The sequence below is a fragment of the Eutrigla gurnardus genome (assembly GCF_963514095.1).
Source record: "Eutrigla gurnardus genome assembly, chromosome: 13".
In the NCBI taxonomy this organism is placed as follows: Eukaryota; Metazoa; Chordata; class Actinopteri; order Perciformes; family Triglidae; genus Eutrigla; species Eutrigla gurnardus.
In genome coordinates, this window is record NC_139936.1 from 27678903 (window position 1) to 27703544 (window position 24642).

General features: G+C 43.7%; 1 protein-coding gene across 3 annotated transcripts in view; it reads right to left on the reverse strand.

Moving 5' to 3' along the window:
* Positions 1 to 411: 411 nt before the first annotated feature.
* LOC311022747 (endoplasmic reticulum mannosyl-oligosaccharide 1,2-alpha-mannosidase-like) overlaps positions 412 to 24642 on the reverse strand; it is a 28517-nt gene continuing 4286 nt past the window's right edge. Inside the window, exons 3-14 of one of the 3 annotated variants that reach the window (XM_084024273.1) lie at positions 23768 to 23867; positions 21643 to 21755; positions 20294 to 20424; positions 20089 to 20198; positions 19681 to 19857; positions 19384 to 19532; positions 18506 to 18694; positions 17792 to 17982; positions 10687 to 10807; positions 8976 to 9170; positions 8640 to 8771; positions 412 to 3576 (exon numbers count right to left, since the gene is read on the reverse strand). In XM_084024273.1, the coding sequence (XP_083880399.1) occupies positions 3370 to 3576; positions 8640 to 8771; positions 8976 to 9170; positions 10687 to 10807; positions 17792 to 17982; positions 18506 to 18694; positions 19384 to 19532; positions 19681 to 19857; positions 20089 to 20198; positions 20294 to 20424; positions 21643 to 21755; positions 23768 to 23867 (1815 nt within the window). In that variant the 3' untranslated portion in view covers positions 412 to 3369. Of the gene's footprint in view, positions 3577 to 8639; positions 8772 to 8975; positions 9171 to 10686; positions 10808 to 17791; positions 17983 to 18505; positions 18695 to 19383; positions 19533 to 19680; positions 19861 to 20088; positions 20199 to 20293; positions 20425 to 21642; positions 21756 to 23767; positions 23868 to 24642 lie in introns of all 3 variants that reach the window. The other 2 variants (XM_084024272.1, XM_084024274.1) reach the window with 2 other exon arrangements.

The window sequence follows — 24642 nt, forward strand, 5'->3', positions numbered from 1 at the left end:
CTTTTGGTATTTTGCAGTTGAGGTGGCTCTGCTGTGGACTCTCTCTTGTAAGTGTGGCTCTACTTGAAACAATAGTGAGGATCACTGATTCAGACTGGAACAGAACTGCAGCGCAGGCTTTTAGGATAAAGTTATCAGTAACTATCACCGTGTGGATTTAAGCCAGCATGAATATAACCAGTATGGAATAGGCCATGAAACCACGGATGAATTACAAATCATTAATCTATGAGATTTGGCTTGCGGAGAATCTCTGCACCCTCTGAGTTTGCATTGCAGTTATCCCGACCATGAAAATGATTAATACAGGTCCTTCTCAAAAAATTAGCATATTGTGATAAAGTTCATTATTTTCTGTAATGTACTGATAAACATTAGACTTTCATATATTTTAGATTCATTACACACAACTGAAGTAGTTCAAGCCTTTTATTGTTTTAATATTGATGATTTTGGCAAAAAAGTCAAGAAAAACCAAAAATCCCTATCTAAAAAAATTAGCATATTTCATCCGACCAATAAAAGAAAAGTGTTTTTAATACAAAAAAAGTCAACCTTCAAATAATTATGTTCAGTTATGCACTCAATACTTGGTCGGGAATCCTTTTGCAGAAATGACTGCTTCAATGCGGCGTGGCATGGAGGCAATCAGCCTGTGGCACTGCTGAGGTCTTATGGAGGCCCAGGATGCTTCGATAGCGGCCTTAAGCTCATCCAGAGTGTTGGGTCTTGCGTCTCTCAACTTTCTCTTCACAATATCCCACAGATTCTCTATGGGGTTCAGGTCAGGAGAGTTGGCAGGCCAATTGAGCACAGTAATACCATGGTCAGTAAACCATTTACCAGTGGTTTTGGCACTGTGAGCAGGTGCCAGGTCGTGCTGAAAAATGAAATCTTCATCTCCATAAAGCTTTTCAGCAGATGGAAGCATGAAGTGCTCCAAAATCTCCTGATAGCTAGCTGCATTGACCCTGCCCTTGATAAAACACAGTGGACCAACACCAGCAGCTGACATGGCACCCCAGACCATCACTGACTGTGGGTACTTGACACTGGACTTCAGGCATTTTGGCATTTCCTTCTCCCCAGTCTTTCTCCAGACTCTGGCACCTTGATTTCCGAATGACATGCAAAATTTGCTTTCATCCGAAAAAAGTACTTTTGACCACTGAGCAACAGTCCAGTGCTGCTTCTCTGTAGCCCAGGTCAGGCGCTTCTGCTGCTGTTTCTGGTTCAAAAGTGGCTTGACCTGGGGAATGCAGCACCTGTAGCCCATTTCCTGCACACGCCTGTGCACGGTGGCTCTGGATGTTTCTACTCCAGACTCAGTCCACTGCTTCCGCAGGTCCCCCAAGGTCTGGAATCGGCCCTTCTCCACAATCTTCCTCAGGGTCCGGTCACCTCTTCTCGTCGTGCAGCGTTTTCTGCCACACTTTTTCCTTCCCACAGACTTCCCACTGAGGTGCCTTGATACGGCACTCTGGGAACAGCCTATTCGTTCAGAAATTTCTTTCTGTGTCTTACCCTCTTGCTTGAGGGTGTCGATGATGGCCTTCTGGACAGCAGTCAGGTCGGCAGTCTTACCCATGATTGCGGTTTTGAGTAATGAACCAGGCTGGGAGTTTTTAAAAGCCTCAGGAATCTTTTGCAGGTGTTTCGAGTTAATTCGTTGATTCAGATGATTAGGTTAATAGCTCGTTTAGAGAACCATTTCATGATATGCTAATTTTTTGAGATAGGAATTTTGGGTTTTCATGAGCTGTATGCCAAAATCATCAGTATTAAAACAATAAAAGACCTGAAATATTTCAGTTGGTGTGCAATGAATCTAAAATATATGAAAGTTTAATTGTTATCATTACATTATGGAAAAGAATGAACTTTATCACAATATGCTAATTTTTTGAGAAGGACCTGTAGAGGAAGGGTAGCGGTGTGGGAAGTACATGGGCTCGGTTTCCCCATAACTCTTAACTAACTCTCAGCGTTTTACGAAGACTCTTGAGGTATACCTTAAGTAAGTGTTTTTAGCGGTGTTCCTCCAAACATTCATTAGAAAATGACTTAAAGTAGAGCTTCTTATGTGCAACGTTGCACGTCGATCGATGAATCTAGCATCCATTAATGACTTCATGTGCTGATTGCTTGACAGGTTATGTGAAAAAGTTGTGTGATTTGAAACACTGCAGTAATCAGTGACAATAATGCACTTCATGATTGGCTGCATCAGGTTACCTTAGATAAAAAGTTTCAAAAGCACCACTATCATTCGTAATTATCATCGTCATGTTGTTCGTAAGTAAGTGATTTATTTATTATTATTATTAGAAAAACCCAGAAGTGTGTTCATTTCTCACCATGGCTAGCTTAAAATGTCTCTGAAAACATATTAGAAAATGTAGCTGAAAAAAGCTCCAGTGCTCACTTTAAAAGGTTGAGTAGCAATTTAAAAAATAATTGACTAAGATAGATTACTCATGAAGGCCATTGGGAGCACAGGGTTGAAAGGTGGTAGAAAATTATATTTATATTCATAATCATATCATCCAACCCTGGAATAAATGGTCAGTGTCATCCAATCCTTCAACATATGTCAAGTAATGTTTACTAATTCAGTGATTTTCATGGTGTCAGCTTGGGTATGACATGAAGACAGCCGAGCACATACTTGGACTGACGGCCCGCTGAAGCCCCGTTAGGAGGCTCTGGCTTTACTTCCTGTTCTCCAGGAAGGAATTTTCTTTTTGCCTCATATCCCTGTAAGTTCAAATGTGTTAGCAGAGTCGGGAGATCAGAGTCATGTTGAATCATGTTGGAGGTGCAGCAAACTGCTTTTAGTTCAGGGAACGTCTTGCGACAGAGACAACTTGCCTGTTGTCACTGCCAGCACTGTGGTCAGACTAGAATACGAGGGAGGCAATGCCAGGCTTAAAAAAAAGAAAAAATATAATGATAAAAAGGTAATTTTTGTATTTCCATTTTTTGTTTAAAATACAATGTTCACAGCTGTAAGTCTAAACTTAAAGTATTAGCTTTCAAACCCCTCCTCGTCGTGCGATTAAGACATCTTTGATTCAAGTCACAATCAGGTTTTTTTTTTAATGCTGATGGCCGGCTGCTCCAGCATGAACCAAAACAACTATTCAAATAAATAAACAAGGCCACAAACTGAACTGGGCTCTCGTTCCGTGGCAAACAATTGATTCGATCAGTAAAAAGGAGGCTTTTACCATCCGTGCTCTGTGTTCAAGCTCATTGTTTTGATAACACCCGGTCACAGAGACAGGAGTCAAAGGAATCATCTTGGTGTTCGACCAACCCTGAGATGTTTGTTGTGTTCATACGTGTGTGTGTGTGTGTGTGTGTGTGTCATGCAGTGGAGGGCCATATAGGCAGAGGATGAGCTTCAGTGTTGAAGACATACTGGTCCAGGCTGATGAGATTGGGATCGTCGGAGAAGAGCAGGTACAGATATTTTAGGGTCTCGCCCAGGAAGAAGCTCTCCATCTTGTCCCGGGGACTTGGGTAATCCGGATCTCGCACGTTATTGATGGAGGTGTAGCCACCGGAGGAAACCTATAGGGAAACATTCACACGATGCATTCACTGTAGTTTAGAATATGAAAAAGGTGTTATTTACTTGACTTAACCTTGATAACCATCAGTGTTGTTTGTTCACTGATGTTGCAGATGTAATTGGGAACAGTCACAGATTAAGTAATTAGAATGAACCGCAGGGAAAATTGCGTAGCGGATCCGATCTCATGTCATTTGCTGTATCCTTTGTGTTAGTCTCGCTTGACCGCGCAACGATATCTGTCCACGTGAGAGACGGTAAACCAAAACATGACAGAAGTTGCTCCCCTGAAAGCAACGTCAGGGGTGAAGGCAGGTGTCTGGCAGCATTTTGGATTTTAAAAAGGACAGAAAAGAACCGGACAAAAGCAAAGCCATACGCAAATGTTTAACCAGACATAACCCAGAAACGCTATCAGCAAAGATGTTTTGTTTAATGCAATTTTTAATTTGATGTGACAGCTTAAGCAATTGTTCACTTTTTACCTTTTACACTTTTTACAGTGTATTTTAACAAGCTCATCCGATTCCTACCAACTTTTTTGTGGATCATTACTAGACCAAGTTGATCAAGAGTAATTAAAGTCCCAGTCGGCAATTTTTTTTTGATCATATTCACTGAAGCCGACACTATGCTCCGATATAACAACATAAATCATATTCACAGATATTTTAGGGTCTCGCCCAGATAGAACAACCGATAGAACAACACAAATCATCCGGTTTTAGAAAAAAACTAGCCTCTACGTGCACGTAGAGCCTGTTGTTTGTTTTGCAAAAAATCAACACGGCCCAGCTCATCCTGTCCAATCAGCACGCAGGGCTGTGTTCGTGCACACACAGAGCCCCTCTTCCCTCGGGTCGTACCACTATCACGGGGGGAGGCGGAGGGACGTAGCAACAATCTTCCAATTCCTCAGTTAAAAACCGAAACGAGGAGGTCCAAAACAACCAAGGAAAAGAAAACACTGGTGGAAAAGAAAAAAGAAAGACTGCAACGGTGCCCGTGATAAAACCAGAGTCAACATCGGACCCGCGTTTCAAAGGTGGCGTGATCTAAGGGATTTCAAAGGGCACGAAGTCGAGGGGAAGGAGCTAGGGGGTTGTGGGGTAGGAGCGTGAGAGTTGTAAACATTCAAAATCAAAAAGTGCCCTTGATCCGCCGGACTTGCCAACTGGGACTTTAAAGCTTTTTTTGAATCTCGTGGCGTTCAGAAGATATTACCCAATGAACATCAAATGGGGATACTCATAACTCCATAACCATTGGCCCTTCATCATGAAACTTGCAACATATGTCAACACATCTGCCTGGAACATACCCTGGAGGTAAGCCCCGCCCCTGACTCTCTAGCTCCTCCTATCTGCACACATTTACATTTAGGTCATTTAGCAAACGCTTTTGTCCAAAGTGACTTACAATAAGTACATTTGTCAAAAGAAGGAAACAAAGAAACCACAACGTATCATAGCTGATAAAGTAAGAGCTAAAAATAGAACAAGTGTTAGGACCTCATCTGAGTAAACTAGTACTTCAAGAGCAACAGTGCTACGATCAGAGTGCTATAGGTAAGGGTTCTTTTTTTTTTGGGGGGGGGGGGGTTAGTGGGTCATGCTATGTAGAGTCGAGGTGAAGTCTGAACAGGTGAGTCTTGAGCCTTTTTCTGAAAATGGCAAATGCCTTTGCTGTCCTGACATTAGTCGGGAGTTCGTTCCACCACTGAGGCGCCAGAACAGAGAAGAGTCTGGACTTTGCTGAGCGACATTTGTTTGATTTCAGCGATGGTGGTACCAGCCGGCCAGCTGAAGTAGAGGAGCGAAGTGCTCGCTTCGGGGCATGAGGTTTGACCAGTGTTTGAAGGTAGATGGGTGCTGTTCCATTGATGGCCCTGAAGGCCAGTGTCATCGTCTTGAATTGGATGTGTGCTGCAACAGGGAGCCAGTGGAGGTCACGGAGGAGGGGGGTCACATGGGAGAATTTGGGTAGATTGAAGATAAGGCGTGCTGCAGCGTTCTGGATACGCTGCAATGGTTTAATCGCAGAGGCCGGGAGTCCGGCCAGGAGAGAGTTCATGTAGTCAAGGCGGGAGATGACCAGTGCTTGGACCAAGAGTTGCGTTGCATCCTTTGTGAGGAGGGTCCGAATCCTGCGGATATTGTAGAGGGCAAATCTGCAGGATCAGCAGTGATGTTGGGGGTGCAGGATAGTTGGTCATCGAGGATTACACCCAGGTTCCTCGCAGTTGACGACAGCAATACTGTGATGCCCTCGACAGTGACCGACAGGTCCATGCAAGGGCAGTCTTTCCCTGGGATGAAGAGGAGTTCGGTTTTATTCAGGTTAAGCTTGAGGTGATGTGCAGTTGTCCAGACAGAGATGTCAGCCAGACAGTCCGAGATGCGAGTTGCAATGTGAGTGTCAGAGGTTGGGGGAAAAGAGAGGAACAGCTGGGTGTCATCTGCGTAACAATGGTAGGAGAATCCATGCGATGTGATAACAGAACCTAGTGATCTGGTGTATAGTGAGAACAGAAGCGGTCCTAATACTGAGCCTTGAGGGACACCCGTGTCCAGAGAACAGGGTTTAGACATAGAGCCATTCCATGTGACCTGAAAGGTGCGATTTGTCAGGTATGATGTAAACCAGGTGAGAGCAGAGTCAGTTATGCCAAGTTCAGCCAGAGTGGAGAGGAGGATTTGGTGGTTGACTGTGTCGAATGCAGCAGATAGGTCGAGGAGAATGAGAACGGAGGAGTGGGATGAGGCTCTGGCGTCTCGCAGGGACTCGGTCACTGTGAGGAGGGCCGTCTCAGTGGAGTGAGCAGTCCTGAATCCTGATTGATTAGGGTCTAGGAGGTTGTTCTGCGAGAGATAGGATGACAGTTGGTTGTAGGCGGCACGTTCCAAGGTTTTAGAGAGGAATGAAAGAAGAGATACAGGACTGTAGCTTTGGATGTCAGGGTGGGCGTCTAGGGTGGGTTTTTTAAGGAGAGGCTTCATGGTAGCTGTCTTAAAATCCGCTGGAATGACACCTGAGGTGAGGGAGGAGTTGATCAGGGTGGTGAGGAATGGCAAGATGTCGTGTGAGATGTCCTGGAGAAGAGAGGAGGGAATCGGGTCGAGGGAGCAGGTGGTGGCACGGTTAGATGTAACAAGTGCGTGAACGTCTTCAGAGGTGAGGGGGCTAAAGCTGGTAAGACCATCCAAGTTGAGAGTTGGGGGAGATGTCTTCTGGGAGGGAATAGGCGTGAATGAGGAGCTGATGTCATTTACTTTCTTGGTAAAGTAAGTTGCAAAGTCATCGGCAGTAAGGGAGGAAGGGGGGGGGAGGGGTAGGAGGGGTGAGGAGGGAGGAGAACACGGAGAAGAGTTTCCTGGGGTTGGAGGCGGAAGAGTTGATCTTTGCCAGGTAGAAGGCAGATTTAACTGCCGAAACAGTTGAGGTGAAGTCAGAGAGGAGGTGGTGGTAGTGAGCAAGGTCCTCGTGCTGGCCCGATTTCTTCCATTTTCTCTCTGACGCTCGCAACAATGATCTGTTGGTTCGCAGAGGTTCAGACAGCCAGGGAGGGGAGGGCGATGATCGCGCAGGTCGTGAGATTGGGGGACAGAGAGTGTCCAAAGAAGAGGAGAGTGAGGACATCAGGATGGAGGACGCTTCCTCAGTAGGCATTAAGGAGAACTGTTCTGAGGATGGTAGCGAGGAGATAACAGTTGAGGAGAGAGCGGAGGGAGTGAGGGATTTCAGGTTGCGGCGGCTGGTGACCATTCGAGGCGTAGAGGGGAGGGATGTGGTGGGCTCCATGGGGAGGGAGAAAGTCACAAAGTGGTGGTCGGACACGGTGAGCGGGGTAACAGATAGTGCCGAGATGCCACAGGATCTTGTGAAGACAAGGTCAAGTTGGTTCCCGGCCCGGTGAGTCGGTGGAGAGGGGGAGAGTGTAAGGTCAAATGCGGAAAAGAAGTCAATGAATTCAGATGAGTGCAGCTTTCCCGAGTGGATGTTGAAGTCACCGAGGACGACGAGTGGTGTGCCATCATCAGGGGAGCAGCTCAGGAGGGCATCCATCTCATCCAAAAAGTCACCGAGAGGACCAGGTGGGCGATAGATCACTATGATGTTGAGTTTGAAAGGAAGGGTGACAGAGACGGCGTGGAATTCAACTGAGATCGGAGTAGGTGGTCCAGAGGAAGGACCTGGTAGGACCATTTGGGTGAGATGAGGAGCCCAGTTCCTCCTCCTCGCCCTGTTCATCTTGGGGGAGTGTGAAAACGAGTAGGCAGTTGAAAGGGCAGCTGGAGTGGCAGTGTTTTCTGGGGTGATCCAGGTCTCTGTGAGGGCCAGGAAGTGGAGAGACTGCAGGGAGGCATAGGCTGAAATGGTGTCTGCCTTCTTGACTGCAGACTGGCAGTTCCACAGCCCCCTTAGTACTTCAAGTTCCTTACCGGTGGAGAATGGTGGGTAGCAGAGATTGGATGGTTTACAGCCTCGAGTGAAGGGTCTTCGGTAAAATCTTCTCCAGTGTGATGTCCTGACTGGGATAAGACACATGGCTGCGAGGGGGGGGGGGGAGATGTTATGCCTACCTCAGTGGACTTCCTCGATGGACTCCCACAGGTAGACTCCCTTGTCTTCGTTCTGATGGCCAGACGCTGCAGCTGACGCTGTAGTGACAGCCTTTTAAGTGCTCAGTTTACTGCAAGTACTGAGTGTGACCCCTCCCTCCAATCAAGTCTATTCACTACAGCTGAGCTGGCTCAAACTAGTTGATTACTCACTTAGCATAGACAGTTTCACTAGAATTTCAACAACAAGCTATCAACTAAATGTTACAACTAGCTTTACTCACACAATGCCTAAACCCAAATCTACAATTAGTTTCTGACTTACCAACAAGAGACAAAGCAACTTCCTTCCTTTCTCCAGACAAAATGTGGTTTTACACATAAACCATTTGTTGGGCATACTTGTGTGAGGCATCACTTTACGAAGTAGTGTCCAACTGTTTCGTTGGTGTGGGTTATTCCCGCCCCCCATACCGTCAGTTATTAGTCACTTCACTGACCTTGGTGTACTTGTTAAAGTTTTGGAGAATCTCCCAGCCCCAGTCCTGGTACTTGTGGTCCCTGGTGAACCTGTACAGGTAGAAGAGACTCTCCACCGTCTCTGGTCGTAGGAGGTTATGTCTGTCTGCAAGCTATCATCACAGTGACAAAAACAAAATATTAAGACCTGATTTTGCAGGATTGTTTAGCAATTGTGCATATGATCAGTGGCGAGTTTGGGTCACAATTCCGTTCTTCCCCAGGCCTGTGGACAATGCTCTTATCCAGAATTACACAAAAAGAGCTTGAAGATACAACGTTCGTCTGTTTCCACTCTTGCAGCAGCCTCTACCTACCTTCACGTCGATGTCTCGGGTGCTTCCCTGATGCATGTTGAAGTGGACAATCTCTGGACTTAGGCCTGTCTCCATTTGGATGTACATCTGGTAGCAGGTCTCCATCAGCTGTTTGGCCAGATTCATGTGATCAGCAGGCAGGCCGTTGTGGGTGCCAAGGGCCAGAGTCCCTGGCAGAAAACACACTAGATGGTCCTGAAAAAAACACAGTGTACAAAGATAATAATAAAAAAAAGTGGACAGATGTATTAACGGATACATTCTACTCCCCGATAGACCTTTTTTGTGTTTAGTTTAGTTTAGGTGAGTTTATTCACATACATACATACATACATATACATGATGTTTGTAAACAGCGATGATGTATTTTATTGGCGGAGCCAAACTGGTGGCAGAAAGTGCCATCGTATGTGAGGGCCAAGATCATATGGAATATGGATCACAGAAGCCTTCTTCAATTATTTGACAGGTTTTCCAGCAGAAGACCGGATGTCTTATATGAATAAGCTAACAATAACCAATGTGGTGACTTTCCTGAGTTGGCTCACTGTACGGATCCAACTAAACATACTAAACTAGACTATAACTGAAATTCAAATTAATGATGATCAACTAGAATATAGTTTCATAACTGCAACTTCCTAGTTACTTAATTAACTTAATCTCTTAGAGGAATCATATTACCACTTAAATCAAATCACAAACTCAGCTGGTTTGCTGTTTAGTTATTTATACTTATTTTTAAATGTAGTCTTGTTTTTAATCCAGCCAATAAATGAAGACATGTTTTTCTCTTTGTTAAGTGTCATTTTACGCTTGAGACAGACCAGAATACCATTATAATAGGCTTCACTATTTGGTTGGCAGGTCAGTCATCAGAGTCCCTAACCCAGACAGCAGCCCCCAATCATGAAGTCCCTTAAATTTGCATTCTCTCTGCTGGCCCTCAGGGGGCGACTACTCTGGTTGAAAAGAAGTCTGATTCGATCAGAAAATAACCTCCGACTACCACTAGTTTCAAGTCTTCTTCAAAACAGCATGATGTTCATTTAGTATATGGCCTACCTTGTGATTGAAAGGTCGCTACCAATGCAATTAGCAACTAAGATGACTTTGACACTGGGCTTCATAATTCAAGGTAAACTTTACAGCTAACTGTGTTAACAGCTACACACCAGAAGCCAGATGAAGACAGATGCAGTAAGGCTGCTGCTTGGGTTGTCGCTCTGCCGCTTGTGTTTGTCGGATCGACCCGCCGCTCCCCAGCTCCATTCTCCAGTTGCAAAATTTCCAAGATGGCGATGGCCAAAGTGGTAGTCCACAAACCAATGGGTGATGTCATGGTGATACGGCCACTTTTATACAGTCTATGCCCTAACCCTGGTATGGGCTCTGTGTTCCCAGGCCGTAAAATATTTCGGCCTCTGGTTATGTGGCAGCATTAGATAGTCCTTCCTTTGTTTTATACATTATACAACATTCACATGCCATTCTCAGCTTTCAGAGAAAGGTAACTTTCTTGGTGTTAGAGTGCACCTGCTGACTGTCAACACAAACTGACCCAGACTGGAGGACTTGGACCAACTTCGTTAACAGTAGGAAGCATTTCCATTAATTTGCATTTGACAAGTTAACCGAAGGTTCTCAGCTACGATAAGATTACAGAGCAGCAGGAGGACCTTGAGGATGGCTTTATGACAATACTACTGACCATTTTAGTGCTGAACTGTCCATGGGAGAGCTCTCCAACAAAGGTGAGGCCATTAGGTGAAGACTTCTGCAACAGGTTCTTCTTTACTCCCTCTATTGCCTGCAGATAATCTTCCAAGAGCCTAAACACACACAGACATGGAATAAAACTACAGGAACAAACCTCAATGTTTAACAATGAACAGGGAGAAAAATCAAATACACAGTGATGGTCAGCAGGGTGTACAGAAAAAAAAAACATAATTAAAGCCAATTTTCCAGTGGATTTTGGAATATTGCAAACTACTTCTGTGGCAAACACAAGTTTATGATACCACTGTCACAGGAATGCAGCTATACACATATTTTCTATTCGCACAAAGCGTCAAAATCTCTGAAGCTTGTGTTAACTACAGACATTACACCAGTCATCTAACCAAAAACGCATACAAAAAAACCCGGACTTCGAGACAAGGGATCCCTGTGCATCCTGTGCTCGAGCATTTTTCCTCATGTGTTTTTGAACCTTGCCTGTTTGCTCTTGGATTATGATTTTGCCTCAGCCTTGCCTGCTTGGTTCACCATGCTGACTGATCTCCTGTGTACTGACTTGTCCCAAAGTAGAGACTGTTCCTTACCTGTTCCTGTGCTATTGAGTACCGTGGGCACCCAGGCTCTCAGTCCTTCTGTGTTTATTAAGAATATTTACTCTCCTGTATCAACTTCTCATGTAATGAGTCAACATACATGCAGGCATGTATGTTGACTCATTTACTCTTTCCGCCTCTTTTGGGAAATCAATTCTTTAAATGGGCAATTGACACCTCAATGAATCATTGATTTGTTTCCTTCTTAATTTACAAACCCCTGAACTTGAACAGCTTTTAAGCAAAACATCTACTTATGTTAAAAACATGTCCAACATATATATGTCCTCTGAGAAGTCGAGAATAAAGTTGTAATATTATGAATAAACTCATAGAGAAGTTTGATTAAATTAAAGACATAATATTTTTTTTTTTTTTTAACTTACTTTTTTATTTGACACATACAAACAAACATACATAAATTTAACAAACACCAAGGAGATGTATATTGTATAAAGTAACACTTGCTTGAGATTCTTGAAACTGAAAGTCTTTTCTTTTTTTTAAAGACATAATATTTTAAGAAAAAAAAAAGATCTGCCGTATAGTGCTGTGTAAGCATCGGTAACCTAACACCAAGATAGACAAGCGTCAAAATGTTTGTCAGTGGAAGGCGAGCGGCACGTAGCTGCTGAGCTGAATAGCACCACAGTCAGTGTCATTCCGTTGGAGGTCGAGACACACCCTCAACTCGCTGTCACATTGGCAGCTACATCAGTACCCCCCTCTTGCTGTAACTCACCTGTGCAATTAGCTATGTTGGTAGCACAGCTACTCTCAAAGTGGATTTCTGGGTCAGTGAGAGGAGGTCACAATTCTCTAGCTAATGATATCATTATATCGTGACCTACACAGCTGCTGATGCTAGCTGATGCCAGAAAAGTAGGGTTGCCCTCGGCAGATGCTGTAGAATGGACGTATAGTTGGGAAAAACATTTTCTAACATGCAAACTCACATTTTGACACCTACACAAAAAACAGTGTTCAGCAGGGGTGTAACAGTACATGTATTCGTATTGAACCGAAATGGTACGGGGGTCATGGTTCGTGGTGGATTTACACGGTATAAAAATAAATAAAACTGGCGTGCAAATTAATTACGGAACTACTGTTAGAGGCCGTCCACACAGAAACGTTTTTTGTGGGTAAACGCACAAGTCTTCATACGGATCCAGTGTTTTCAACTTTTTTGAAACCAGGTCCCAGGTTGAAAAAGAAAAAAACGGCACTCCTCCGTTTTGTGTTTGTTTTCATGTAGACGGGAAAAACGCATACGCATACGCTGACGTCATCGCCACGCTCCTCGACCCTGACTTCTTCCCCGCGACGTCTCATAACAACAACAACAACAACAACAACAACGGCAGCCTACGTGCTCGTGAACGTGCTGCAGCAGATATTCTGCTCGTCTGTACGACGGTGTATCAGGGCCACTGTATGAAAAAACTGGAGCAGAGAGAGGGGGGCAATATTCCGGGAAAAAAAGTTGCAGAATTGCTACTTTTTTACGATGCTAACAAACAACCAATGCATTTATTTTTCTAATTAATCCATCCCAACATGTGACAATTTTATTTTATTTATACGGGCCCAGACGTCCAACTGCCTTATCCGACCACTCTCCGCCCACTCTGTTGCCTCTCGTCTGACCCGTTCGGCAGAAAAGTTGTGTTGTACACACCGCTTCAACGTGCTTCCGACAACACAGCAGCGTGTACGTTCTGCGCTTGCGCGAGATGCAATAAGCCTCCTTAACAGCGGGTGGCGCTAGTCTCGTGCCAGTACTCCAAAACAGGAAAACAGGAAATGACGGAACGGAGTGCAGATAAAAACAATGCACACACAGTCTTGGTTCAGTATTCGTTCGACTCGAGAAGACCTTTATGGACTAAATACTTGGCATTTCTGGAAAGATGACTCTGGCCATGGTGACACTCGCGTTGTGTGCTCTCGGGCTCATTATTTTACGAAGACGTCGTCTCAGTAGGGAACGAGTAATACGGAGTTTACCATCGTCACTTCCGCCCCGCCCACACACCGCCATTGGATACTCTGATTCGCTAGCACACCGCCAATCAGAGTATCCAATGGCTCAGACGTCCAACAGCCCACCTCCTCAGACTTCGCATGCTCAGTCTGATCAGACAACGTCCGCGCGGCTCCGAAAGCTTCCGACGCAGCTGTACACACCAAACATATGTGTTCCCGACCTCATCCGAGCCTCTCCAAACGCTTCAGACGTCCAACGGTTGGGCCGGTGTGTTGCTGCCTTTAGCATTAGTTGTTTAAAATGAGCAGAACTCCAGAAATACAGCCCTTCATTCCCAACGGCCCAACTGCATTTGTGAGATCAACACAGTTATCAGACATTTGCTGACGACACAACCGTCATTGGCCTTATCCGAGAATGGGATGAGTCTGCATACATATTGTTGGAATTAGGGATGTTCACCGGTGACCGTTTGCCCGGTGATTGACCGTATTAACGTTAACCGGTTAAACTTGTCGGTAGTCGCTCGTGCCTGGTCTCGCGCCTCGGCAGCCTGTTGTCCGTGGAGAAACGCGCAAATTTGCAGCGAGCTGGAGCCGGAGTTGGGGCTGCAGCTGGTCTGAGCGGCGTACGAGGGCCACGCAAGCCCCGGTGTCCCGCCGTTCTGGTGTTGGACGGGGAATACGATGCAGCGTCTCCCACTGTATAATTTCTCCTCAAGTCTTAATTATTCCCACATGCGAGGTGCGGAGAATGCAATCTCAATTATTATTAGGGTTGCACGGTATACCGGTACTAATTTGGTACCGGGGTACTGAGGCATTTAAAACGGTACCATATTGCATTTGGACGGGACCGGTACTTGCAGCGCCGCCGGCAGCGCCCGCAACAGCGCGGAGAACTCGCCGCGTGACGTCACCGCGTTGTAACTACAGCTGAGAGGACGAGGGGCGAGCCGCAGCTTGGAGAGATAAAAGGCAAGCCGGAGGAAACCGCTAGCAAGTTAGCGAACAGCGTGGACTGGAACAACAAACGGAGCAGGAGGAAAGCTTGGAGTGAGCGAGAGAGAGCGCGAGAGAGAGAGAGAGCGAGCGAGAGAGAGCGCGAGAGAGAGCGAGAGAGAGCGCGAGAGAGAGCGCGCGAGAGAGCGAAGCACGGAGAGGAGAATGGCTGCTGCAACCGTCACCACGCCGCAACTTGCGGACAAACCAGCGCCGCGGAGTGCGATATGGCCGTACTGTAGCTTAAAACAAATGCGCAAAGCGAGGCAGTTAACGCCGATGCACCACTGTGTAAACGGCGTTTAAAACATGCATGGCTAACGGCGGAAACACCTCCGACTAGCCAAACACTTAAAGGAACAAGCACCCAGACCTGCACACTGAGCTCAGGGAACGACAGGTCATTTACTCAGGAAAAAAAGCCACATTCAGTGCTAAAAGCAAGCGCCACCGCCCTTCACTCTTAACAAAAGTAGCTCTGGAAGAAGAAAAAAAGAGCTGGTTTATTTATATTATTATATTTTATATTATATTATTGTATTTATATTTTAACATTTTTAAAATTGTGTGCATTAGAAAAGCTTGTCTTTGTGGTATTTTATTTTATTTGCTGATTAATATGTTATTGTTCTAAGATTTTCTATTAAAATAAAGTCAGTAATGACATTTTTTGCGTTCACTTTTTATTTGAAAAAGTATCGAAAAGTACCGAAAAGTACCGAAACACATGTTGGTACCGGTACCGGTACCAAAATGTTGGTATCGTGACAACACTAATTATTATACACAGTAGTAGACTACACGCTACGCGACTATAGGAGTAGACTACAAGACTACAGTTTGCCATCTCATTACAAGATCTTTGTTTGTGTGAGGTGAACAAATTATCCCTCTCACTCAATTTTTCATGAATGGTAAATGGCCTCATTTATATAGCGCTTTTGTCCAAAGCGCTTTACAGGAATGACTGACATTCACCCATTCACACACACATTCACACACCGACGGCGGAGTCAACCACGCAGGGCGACAGCCAGCTCGTCAGGAGCAATTAGGGTGAGGTGTCTTGCTCAGGGACACCAGGCACTCAGCTAGGAAAAGCCGGGGATCGAACCGGTGATCTTGCGGTTACCAGCCAACCCGCTCTACCTCCTGAGCTAAACCCCTCATAAATTGCATGTTTATACTTAATAGCCCAAATAAAAACATTTCACGCCAGTGCGTCTTTTACACATTCCGAAGGTGCCTGTTTTATCTTGGATGGGCTTGGATTTGGACATTACTACATTTCAGGATGTTCAATGGTAACAGATAAGGTCATGATAATAATCATCTTGCTTTATTATTATTAGCACTACCATCTCCTCAAACTAAACAAGCAGCGTCTCGGAGCTGTTAGTCCTAAATGAGCCTTGATGTTTCGCGTTGGAGGGGATTTAAAAAAGTGACGTGACTGGAAGGGCGGCGCCGGGGCAGAGTGTGTGTGAGTGAGTCGGAGACAGAACGGGAGAGAGATAAGCAGCAAGCGCAAATCGAAATCAAGGAGGGGGGGGGGTCGCATTTTAATAGCGCATTTAATAGTGCATTTTATAATGATCGGTTAACCGGTTTCAACCGGTTAATGAGGCTCGGTGGTCGGTCAAAAATATTTTTAGTTTTGGCCATCCCTAGTTGGAATGAACTTCGGGAATCTAATATAATTCGAATAGTAAAAAAATCTGTACTATTCCAATGCTGAAATTGGTATTACATACTTTTTTCTTTGTTTTTTTTAGAAACGTGTTTTCTAACATTAGCAGATATCGCCCTCCTCACCGTGGCCTGCCCGCATAAACAGATGCTTTTGACACATGGAGTCTGATGAACAATAAAGTTTTCTGAATCTCAGAATATATATTAGAAATAGCGACAGCGGTGCACGTGAAATAACCGCGCAGCAGCACTCAGTGAAATGAAACAAAGATATGGACGGAGTTCTAGAAGCGATGACGTCATGACAAAGATGCATTCATGCTGCTTACTGCTAGCTAGATCTACCCATGTTTCCATTGGCTGATTCATCTGGAACGAGTCCAACAGCAGGATGTACATGAGAAAGTGAAAGTAGAGCTGACGGTGAGACATGGAGGGCGTAGCCATGGCAACGGGGACACAGCGTCCCCAGGACAACGGCAATGTGGTTGTTTTACTTTGTTAATTATTACTTATCTAGAAAGCCGTCACCTGTTGGTAATTCAAAATATTTATTGGTCATGTTTTTGGAACGCCCTCTCGTGGACAGGAAGTAAAACAACCACTTGCCCATAATGGCATTGGCAACGTACTGTATAAGTCTTTGTAGTGCAGCTAATATTAATAATAGGCTGCATTTGAGCTGACAGTGGACTTTAGGAGGAGCCCCACTTCACAATCAACCCTCATCATACTCAACAGCACTGTGGTCCATATAGGAAGTTCAACCTGCTTCAGGAGCTGCTGATCCAATGTTTTACTGCAGCGATCGAGTCTGTTCATCCTTGTCTGGTTTGGATCGGCCTCCAGATAGGACAGGAACAGACTACAACGGACAATCAGGTCTGCAGAAAAGGTCATAGATGCCCACCTGCCCTCCATCCAGGACCTGTACAACTCCAGAGTGAGGAAACAGGCATGAAAGATCCCAGCAGACCCCTCCCACCCTGGACATCAGCTGTGTTCATAGCTGTGTTTATAGTGTGTCGGATCCCACCGCTGCTCTCAAGTCTAACACGCTCACACGCAGAGAAATTACCAGGATAATTAATTTTTTAATACATATTTGTTGCGAAAATGTACAGAACAAAAAAAGAGTCCTCCAGCAGGGGGGAGATTCCGTGACCGCCAGTTTTCATCTTTTTTTCAATAATGAGACGTTCACTACATCGTCCTCACTGCTGGATTTATTCAGGACTTCAGGACCAGTTTGTAGCAGAACAGGGACCCCACATCTCCGCGATCCACCGGACCCTGAACAGGCTGCAGTACACCCCTGATCCCAAACTCCTCGGTGATCGCTCACCACAATCTGTCCCTCATCTCTGCATCTTTACATTTAGGCATCTTTAGTCTTCAGACTGTTTCATCTCTATCTTTATAGTCTTCAGACTGTCATACGGCGCTTTACTTTGAGTGACTAGTGAGGGTTTTTGCATAATGCATAAATAACAGATACACTAAAAATATATACATAGTTTTGTAGTTTGTATTTATTGATTTAAAAATCAGGCTCCATCTTTCACTTCTCCACCATGATAGCGAGCTAGACAACTTTGTCATGTCACTCATGACGATATTTACAATTATCCCAATAATGGAAATTCACCAATCATTTATGGGTGTTTTTTTATCGTGAATATAAATTCTAAGAATTCACTTGACTAATTGTGCACTGATATTGCCCTTGAAGGTATAACATTTCAAATGGTCACATTCATTCATGTGAAGCGAATACAGTATCTGTAGTCAACTCACTGCTTCTCCTTCTTGCCTCCCTGGATCCACTGCTTTAGGAGGTATTCATAGTAGCTGTCTGCTCTTGCTCCCAGTGTGTAGATGCCTTGATGAGTGAACTGCCCGTTGTTTGTGTTGATAAACATGGGCACGAGACCATCCAGCTTGCCATCCAGCATGTGGACACGTTTCATAACCTCAGCCACCGCAGCCTGGAAAACCAAGATCAGAGGTAAGATAATTAAAAACTCACACACACACACACACACACACACACACACACACACACACACACACACACACACACACACACACACACACACACACACACACACACACACACACACACACACACACACACACACACACACACACACACACACACACACACACACACACACACACACACGAAAAACATGAAAAAGGGTGCTTCAGTGAAACTAAAACTCCTTCCTGCAGTGTGTGCAAATTGCTGGTGTCCAATTGTTTCATCCGGGACTAAAATAGTTATTTGAGTAATGACAATCTTCAGGAAGTGCCAAGTTCAGAGGGCATAAGTTAGCATCTACAGATGTGAAGGTATATGTCAGTGCTGTTTAGATGTGCCATAATGTTATGTTAGAAAAACAATGGAATCAAGTTGTTTCAGTAATTTAACAAATGGAGAGCTGAGCCTCAATGCTCCTCTTTCTGGGCAGACCCTAGATCAGCTTTCTGCATCTCTTGGTCAATTACCTGATACTGTGGTTCCTGTGTAAGGCGGCTGAGCTCTCTGAACTCCAGCTGGATGCTTGTAACCTCGGCCACAGTGCTGTCTGAGGTCCAGCGAGGGGGGTGGGCTGAGCCTTTACCGATGTTCACATCAGAGTAGGGGATTTTGGATGGGGTGTTGAAGGCTGGCATCAGCCTGGAGCCGATGTCTTTCTGCAGAGGAAACAGAAAGATCACATGCAGGCAATTGCAGCTGAAACTGTCGACCATGACTGACTTAAATTAACTGTGAACCTTGAATTTTTTTTTTTTTTTAAATATGGTGGTGCAAATCTTTGCCTTGTGTACGTAGTTTGCTTTCACGAAAATAAACTTAGATTCATCGAAGATAAAAACACATTTATTTAATTATTTTTGTATTTCTTCATTAAAAAAAAGATGTCCCCATTGTTTGACCATTAGACCAGACAAGACCAGTGCAGGACTGTTGATTCCCCTACATTACATTTTATATTGAATGCTCCCCAGTCCACTTTAGGGGCCAATATGGTATAATGCATTGAAAGCATAACAAGAAAAATACAACTCAATTCTAAAAACAAATCAATCTGTAATTAAAAGAAAAAAGTATTTGTAAACCATTCCAGAACGCTGCAGCACGCCTTGTGCCTTATCACCTCGACTCTGCATAGCATGACTCACTTGCCCCCCCCCCCCAAAAAAAAGCACTGCACTTCTATGTTCTTACCTTTTTTGTCTACTTTATCGGCAATGATATGTTGTGGTTTCTTTCTTTCGACAAATGTACTTATTGTAAGTTGCTTTGGACAAAAGCAGAGGGTGCTACTATTGCATTATTTAGTGTGCTTGAAATATGCTTGCAGCTTTGAATTTTGACTCACTGCTTTGTCTAGGAACAGGGTGTCTCCAGTCAGGTGGTAGGTACTCAGTAAGCCTCCCAGGATGCGGATGGTGGTTTCAAATAGGTTGACGTCTACATTCTTGTTAAATGTGAGCTCTGTGGCAACCCAGATCTTTGCTTCTTCAAATTCTGAAACAGAACAATACATAATAGTTATAATAATCATAATAATCATAAATGTAACCGTGTCCAAATAAAAGGCAGATGAGGTGTCGTGGCACCGGAAAACTGAGATGATTAGAGATGTTGAAGAACCAGATCAATAGCCCCAAAATACCTTTTTTAAGCCCCAGGATCCACATGGTATCCAGGGCATCGACAAGCGTCAAACCCAGGCCAAACCACTCGCTGTAGGACTTGGAGAGGGGCCTGAGCTCATCGTGGCCCCAAGCAAAGTCTTTATAACCTTTCCACGAATGTCTGAAAGCTTCCTGCACTGCCGCCAGCCTGCTGGCTTCTGGAACACACAAGATGCCCATTTATTAGCCCATCCAAGTCTACAGAGTGATTCAGAAACAAGGGTCAGAAATGTTACACTTATATTTTTTAATCATACTCTCAAGTGGATATTAGCTTTCACAGTCACAGACATGCCTTCTAAAAACTGTGATGCAATTGTTTTTATTTTATTAGACAATCAATAAAAAAATATTGATAAATAAGTGGTAGAGTAAACCGCAGATACCTGACATGTTTGATGATTTGGCATTTTGGTTGACAGATGAATCCTCCTTATTTTCCCCATCCTTGGTGCCTTCTGTGGCTTGGTCAGTGTCTATCACTGCACCACGCCAGCTGAAAGTCGCCATAGGATTAAGAAAAAAAAAACATACAATAAATACAAATGTTAACAAAACTGACTTAAGTTGTGACCATACTCAAAGTCTCACCTGATGACTCCCTCCTCCCCTTCTTTCTTGCTGTCACCTGCCTTGTCTTCAACCACCTTATCTGAAGCATTTCCCTTTTTCTGAAGATGATTTAGGAGCATGGGAGGTCCTCTCTTATTGGATAATTTCCTCTGTGACAATTGGGCGACATAAACAACTTTTTTTATCCATTTAAAGTAAGGTGATCCAGTGACTGGCCACCGAGTGTTATCAACTGATATTCGCCCTAAATAGTTTGATCAATGGCCTCTATAAAATGCCCTGACACACCAGGCCATTGGTTGGCTGTTGTTGAGTGTCTGTGGCCCTAGTTTTTGAGGTGTGTTCTTCAACTGTGAAACCAGTGGAAACTAGAATGACTGCTTATTGGTTGTATACATCAACTAGTTATGTTGCAGTTTACATCCATGTCTTTCCGAAATGTTACCACATCATAATGTTGACCTATTAGACATTTGTGTGAAATTATTAGCTATCAATATTGACATATAGCAAAATCGTGCTTTGTGAAGGCACAGAGATCTTGACTTTTGACTATCAAAATCTAATCAATTGATCATTATGGAGGTTTGTGCCAAATTTGAAGAAATTCACTCAGGGCGTTCTGGAGACACGTAGCTTTGAGCTTTATTGGAGGTGTTGAAGTTAACATTGGTATGTTAACCCACACAATGGGGAGATATTTACCCGAGAAGTGTTTTCCGTTTCCCACCTCCAATGAAGAGCAGTGCAAACAGCTTCTCCAAACTATGTCTCATCCTTTTTGCCAGGTGATTTTTTTTGTTTGTTATTGTAGTAATCATTTTGGCCACAAGACGCTAATGTACACTAAATATTTCTTGACCTAATTCATGAAAGAGAATCCTAAAACTCTCACTCACTGCTCGTTTCTGTGTAAGTGCTGTGGTTGCATGTCCAGTCAAAACTTTCTTTCCACCTGTGAAAACCTTTTTCCCTCAACCTGTTTCACAGATAAAATAAGATTATTCTGACAAACATGCTCTTAAGACATAAACACAAGAGAAAATGTAGATCAGAAAAATGGTTGAAAACGGTTCTCCTGGGACACCCAGGTAGCTCATCTAGTAGAGCTGGTGCCCCATGTACCAAGTATAAGTGCTTACTGCCTCTCTCTTACCCTTTCCAGTTCTATTTCACTGTTCTATTGAAAAAAGGCAAATAGGTCCAAAAAAGGAGGAAATGGATCACAGGACTCTTTTTTTTCTGACTTGCCTCTCAGGGCTAAGGCAGCGCTCAGGGTAAATTAAATTTACCCAAAGACTTTAAGTGCTGCAATCTCTTTAGGAACCTTGTCTACCCTTCAAAGAACAGAGCAGAGATATAGAAACCTGGGAGGTTTGTTCTGGCAGTGGTGGGGGACCCTGTTTGACAGGCACAGGCAGCACATGAGCAATGACGGGCATCAGGATGCTGTTACTTTCTTGGAGTCCATCTGTAAGGCCTCAACACACAGACAAACAGATTGAATATGAAAGTATTACAGTGGTGCAGTAACATAGTCCAAGGGTGGCCGGCTGACCAAATGATTACTGATGGTCACAGGTTAGAACCAGAGGTTGCGTACTTGGTTGGTCATATTGACGGACAGGTTTGGAACAATTCTGTCACAATCTATTTTAAAATGTTTTAATTTAAGTTATAAAATGATAATAACACAGTCAAAACGTATTTTGTTTTATTCTGAACAAGACTAAAAAGGGGAACAACTTACTTAAGGTATAACTCAAGAGTCTTCGTAAAATGCTATGAGTTAGTTAAGAGTTATTGGAAACCGAGCCCATGTACTTCATACACTGCTACCCTTCCTCTATTAATCATTTTCATGATCGGGATAACTGCAATGCAAACTCTCAGAGGGTGCAGAGATTCTCCCCCAAGCGAAATCTAATAGATTAATGATGTGTAATTCATCTGTGGTTCTACGGCCACATGAGGAACGCAGTGATGTGTGCAGTGCTCTCCTAGGAATTAATGGATCCACAAGAGGACAGCAGTCAAAACATAGACATACATAGGCCACCTGAACTGTTACTGAACAGCTGGTGCTGTTTTACAGGAAATCTTATTAAACACTGTTAAATGTGATATCTGGTTGCAAACTCAGAAAATCACATAAAACTTGAGTATATGGGTGATCCGTTTTTTTAATTACTACATTTTTACTTTTTAATTAATAGAAAAACAAATTTAAATTTTTTAGGTGCAAGTGAGTCATGCTATGCAGAGTCGAGGTGATAAGGCACAAGGCGTGCTGCAGCGTTCTGGAATGGTTTACAAATACTTTTTTCTTTTACTTACAGATTGAGTTGTTTTTAATTTGCCTGGACTTGTTTCAATGAATTTTTTTGTTTTGGACTGAGGACGGAGACAGCACTCACTGTACTGAACATTTGTTTAAACAATTAATATAGCCTATGGAACAATCTTACAGCGTATGTTTTTATAAGACCATGGAGCGAAAAGGTCATCAGAGACACAACATTGACCATGTGCTAACTTTTCCAGTACCGCTCTGTGAGCTGTTCTGGTCCACGGTTTCTAGTTGCCCAAAATGACAGACAGTCCTGAGATTTTTCTCACTTAAAAAAAAAAAAAGAAAAAGTAAACAACGGAAAATATATATCCAATTAACGCGACCTCTGGTTAGAACCCCAGAAACTGATGAATGATAAATTTGCACCTGTACCAAAGATAACACATTATTCTATTGTTGGCATTAACAATCACAGGCACTGGTACTAAATCATGAAAAGACCGGAATATTGATGAGCTCTGACATCATCGGTTCTTTTATAGGTACTTCTTCATCATCTTCTTCATCTCCTCTGCAGTGTGTCAGGGCTGAACTCCTCCAACAACACACACAGGAAGCAAAGTCTGCGAACAGCTGAGCAGAGAGGCCAAGGTGGAGACAGTCAAGTCAACATAACTTAAGGTGAAGATAACTCGAAGACTACTCCAGTTGACAACAACAAGGATTGTTGCTGCAAATGTAAAACATTCACTCAGAAAAAGTTGTCAATCACAACAGAGCCCAGACAGCCGTTGAGCCTTGTGTTATTACGCCTGGAAAAACAATTTCTTACAAGAACTGAATTTCCAACTGGAATTTGAGCTGGAAGGAAGATTTTAACGACAAGGTGAGTTTGAACTAACCTTGACAAACATTTTCAAGTACATTCTGTAATGTATTGAATATCGACGTAATGTAAACATACAAGCTATCTAAAAAACAAAGTTTATGAAAGCTAGATGACCGATAATGTCAATGGACAATGACATGTAGTAACACTGGTATGGTCCTTTAAGCTATTATTTACTAACAAAAAACAATGGATTCGAGTATCAATAAAGAACCAAAATTATAAGGAGTACCTATAAGAGTAGTATTGATTATATCCTACCGATACCCATCCCTAATTATGGGAGCTGTTTAGTGTATTAGAGCCTTACCTCTGAGGTGTTCAGTAACAGCAGGATAGAAAGCAATGCCACAAATAAACAGGAGGACAAGGAGAAGGCTCCGCTGCATCCTGGACAGCCGCTTCCATTTCTGTGGGAGCAGAGAAGAGAGTATTTAATGTATTTAATCCAGCAACTGGACTTTTCTGGCTAATACAAGCAGAAAACAGGTCTTACCACTCAAACACAATTCATTTTGTAGTCTAGTGCTGCTATAAAGTTCTGAACAGTAGGGCTGCAGCAATACCCGCATCACAGCCATATTAGGAGATTCACCACTTGGTGTCTGGAATATCAGTGCCTTACCTACACTCTCAAAATTGAAGTTTCTCTGGCTGCTTCCATCCAAAAGACAGCCTATAATTATTTTCTCCCAGCTGGGCCCTGACCATGCCTTGACAGTCTGAAGCAGTACTGTGTTCTGAAGCTCGGCTTTCAGTTTCACTGTGCTGGACACGCAAGACAACACAGTGTCTGCACTGCCACTGCCAGCATCTGTCTTAGCTTCACTTTGATCACAGACTGGTGATGTCTGCGATTATACAAGGTACATGACACACATAACTTTGCACAATATAGCTATGTGTCTTGGACCTAGACACATGTGGCATCTTCAATTTTTCTCAATTTCTCTTTGCTAGCGGCCACAGAGCTGTCTGGACAATGTCCTGGTTTGTGATTAGCATTGTCACAGGGTCATTCCGTGTCATTTCATCAAATTTCTAAAAAATCTTCCCATCTGACCATCTCAGAATGTCCTGTAAAAATTCTAGTAAAAGGCACTCTTGTTAATAGGACAAATCCAAAATATTAGGTCTCTACTGTCAACAGTCATCTCATGAAACATAATTAAATGAAGGGTAGTT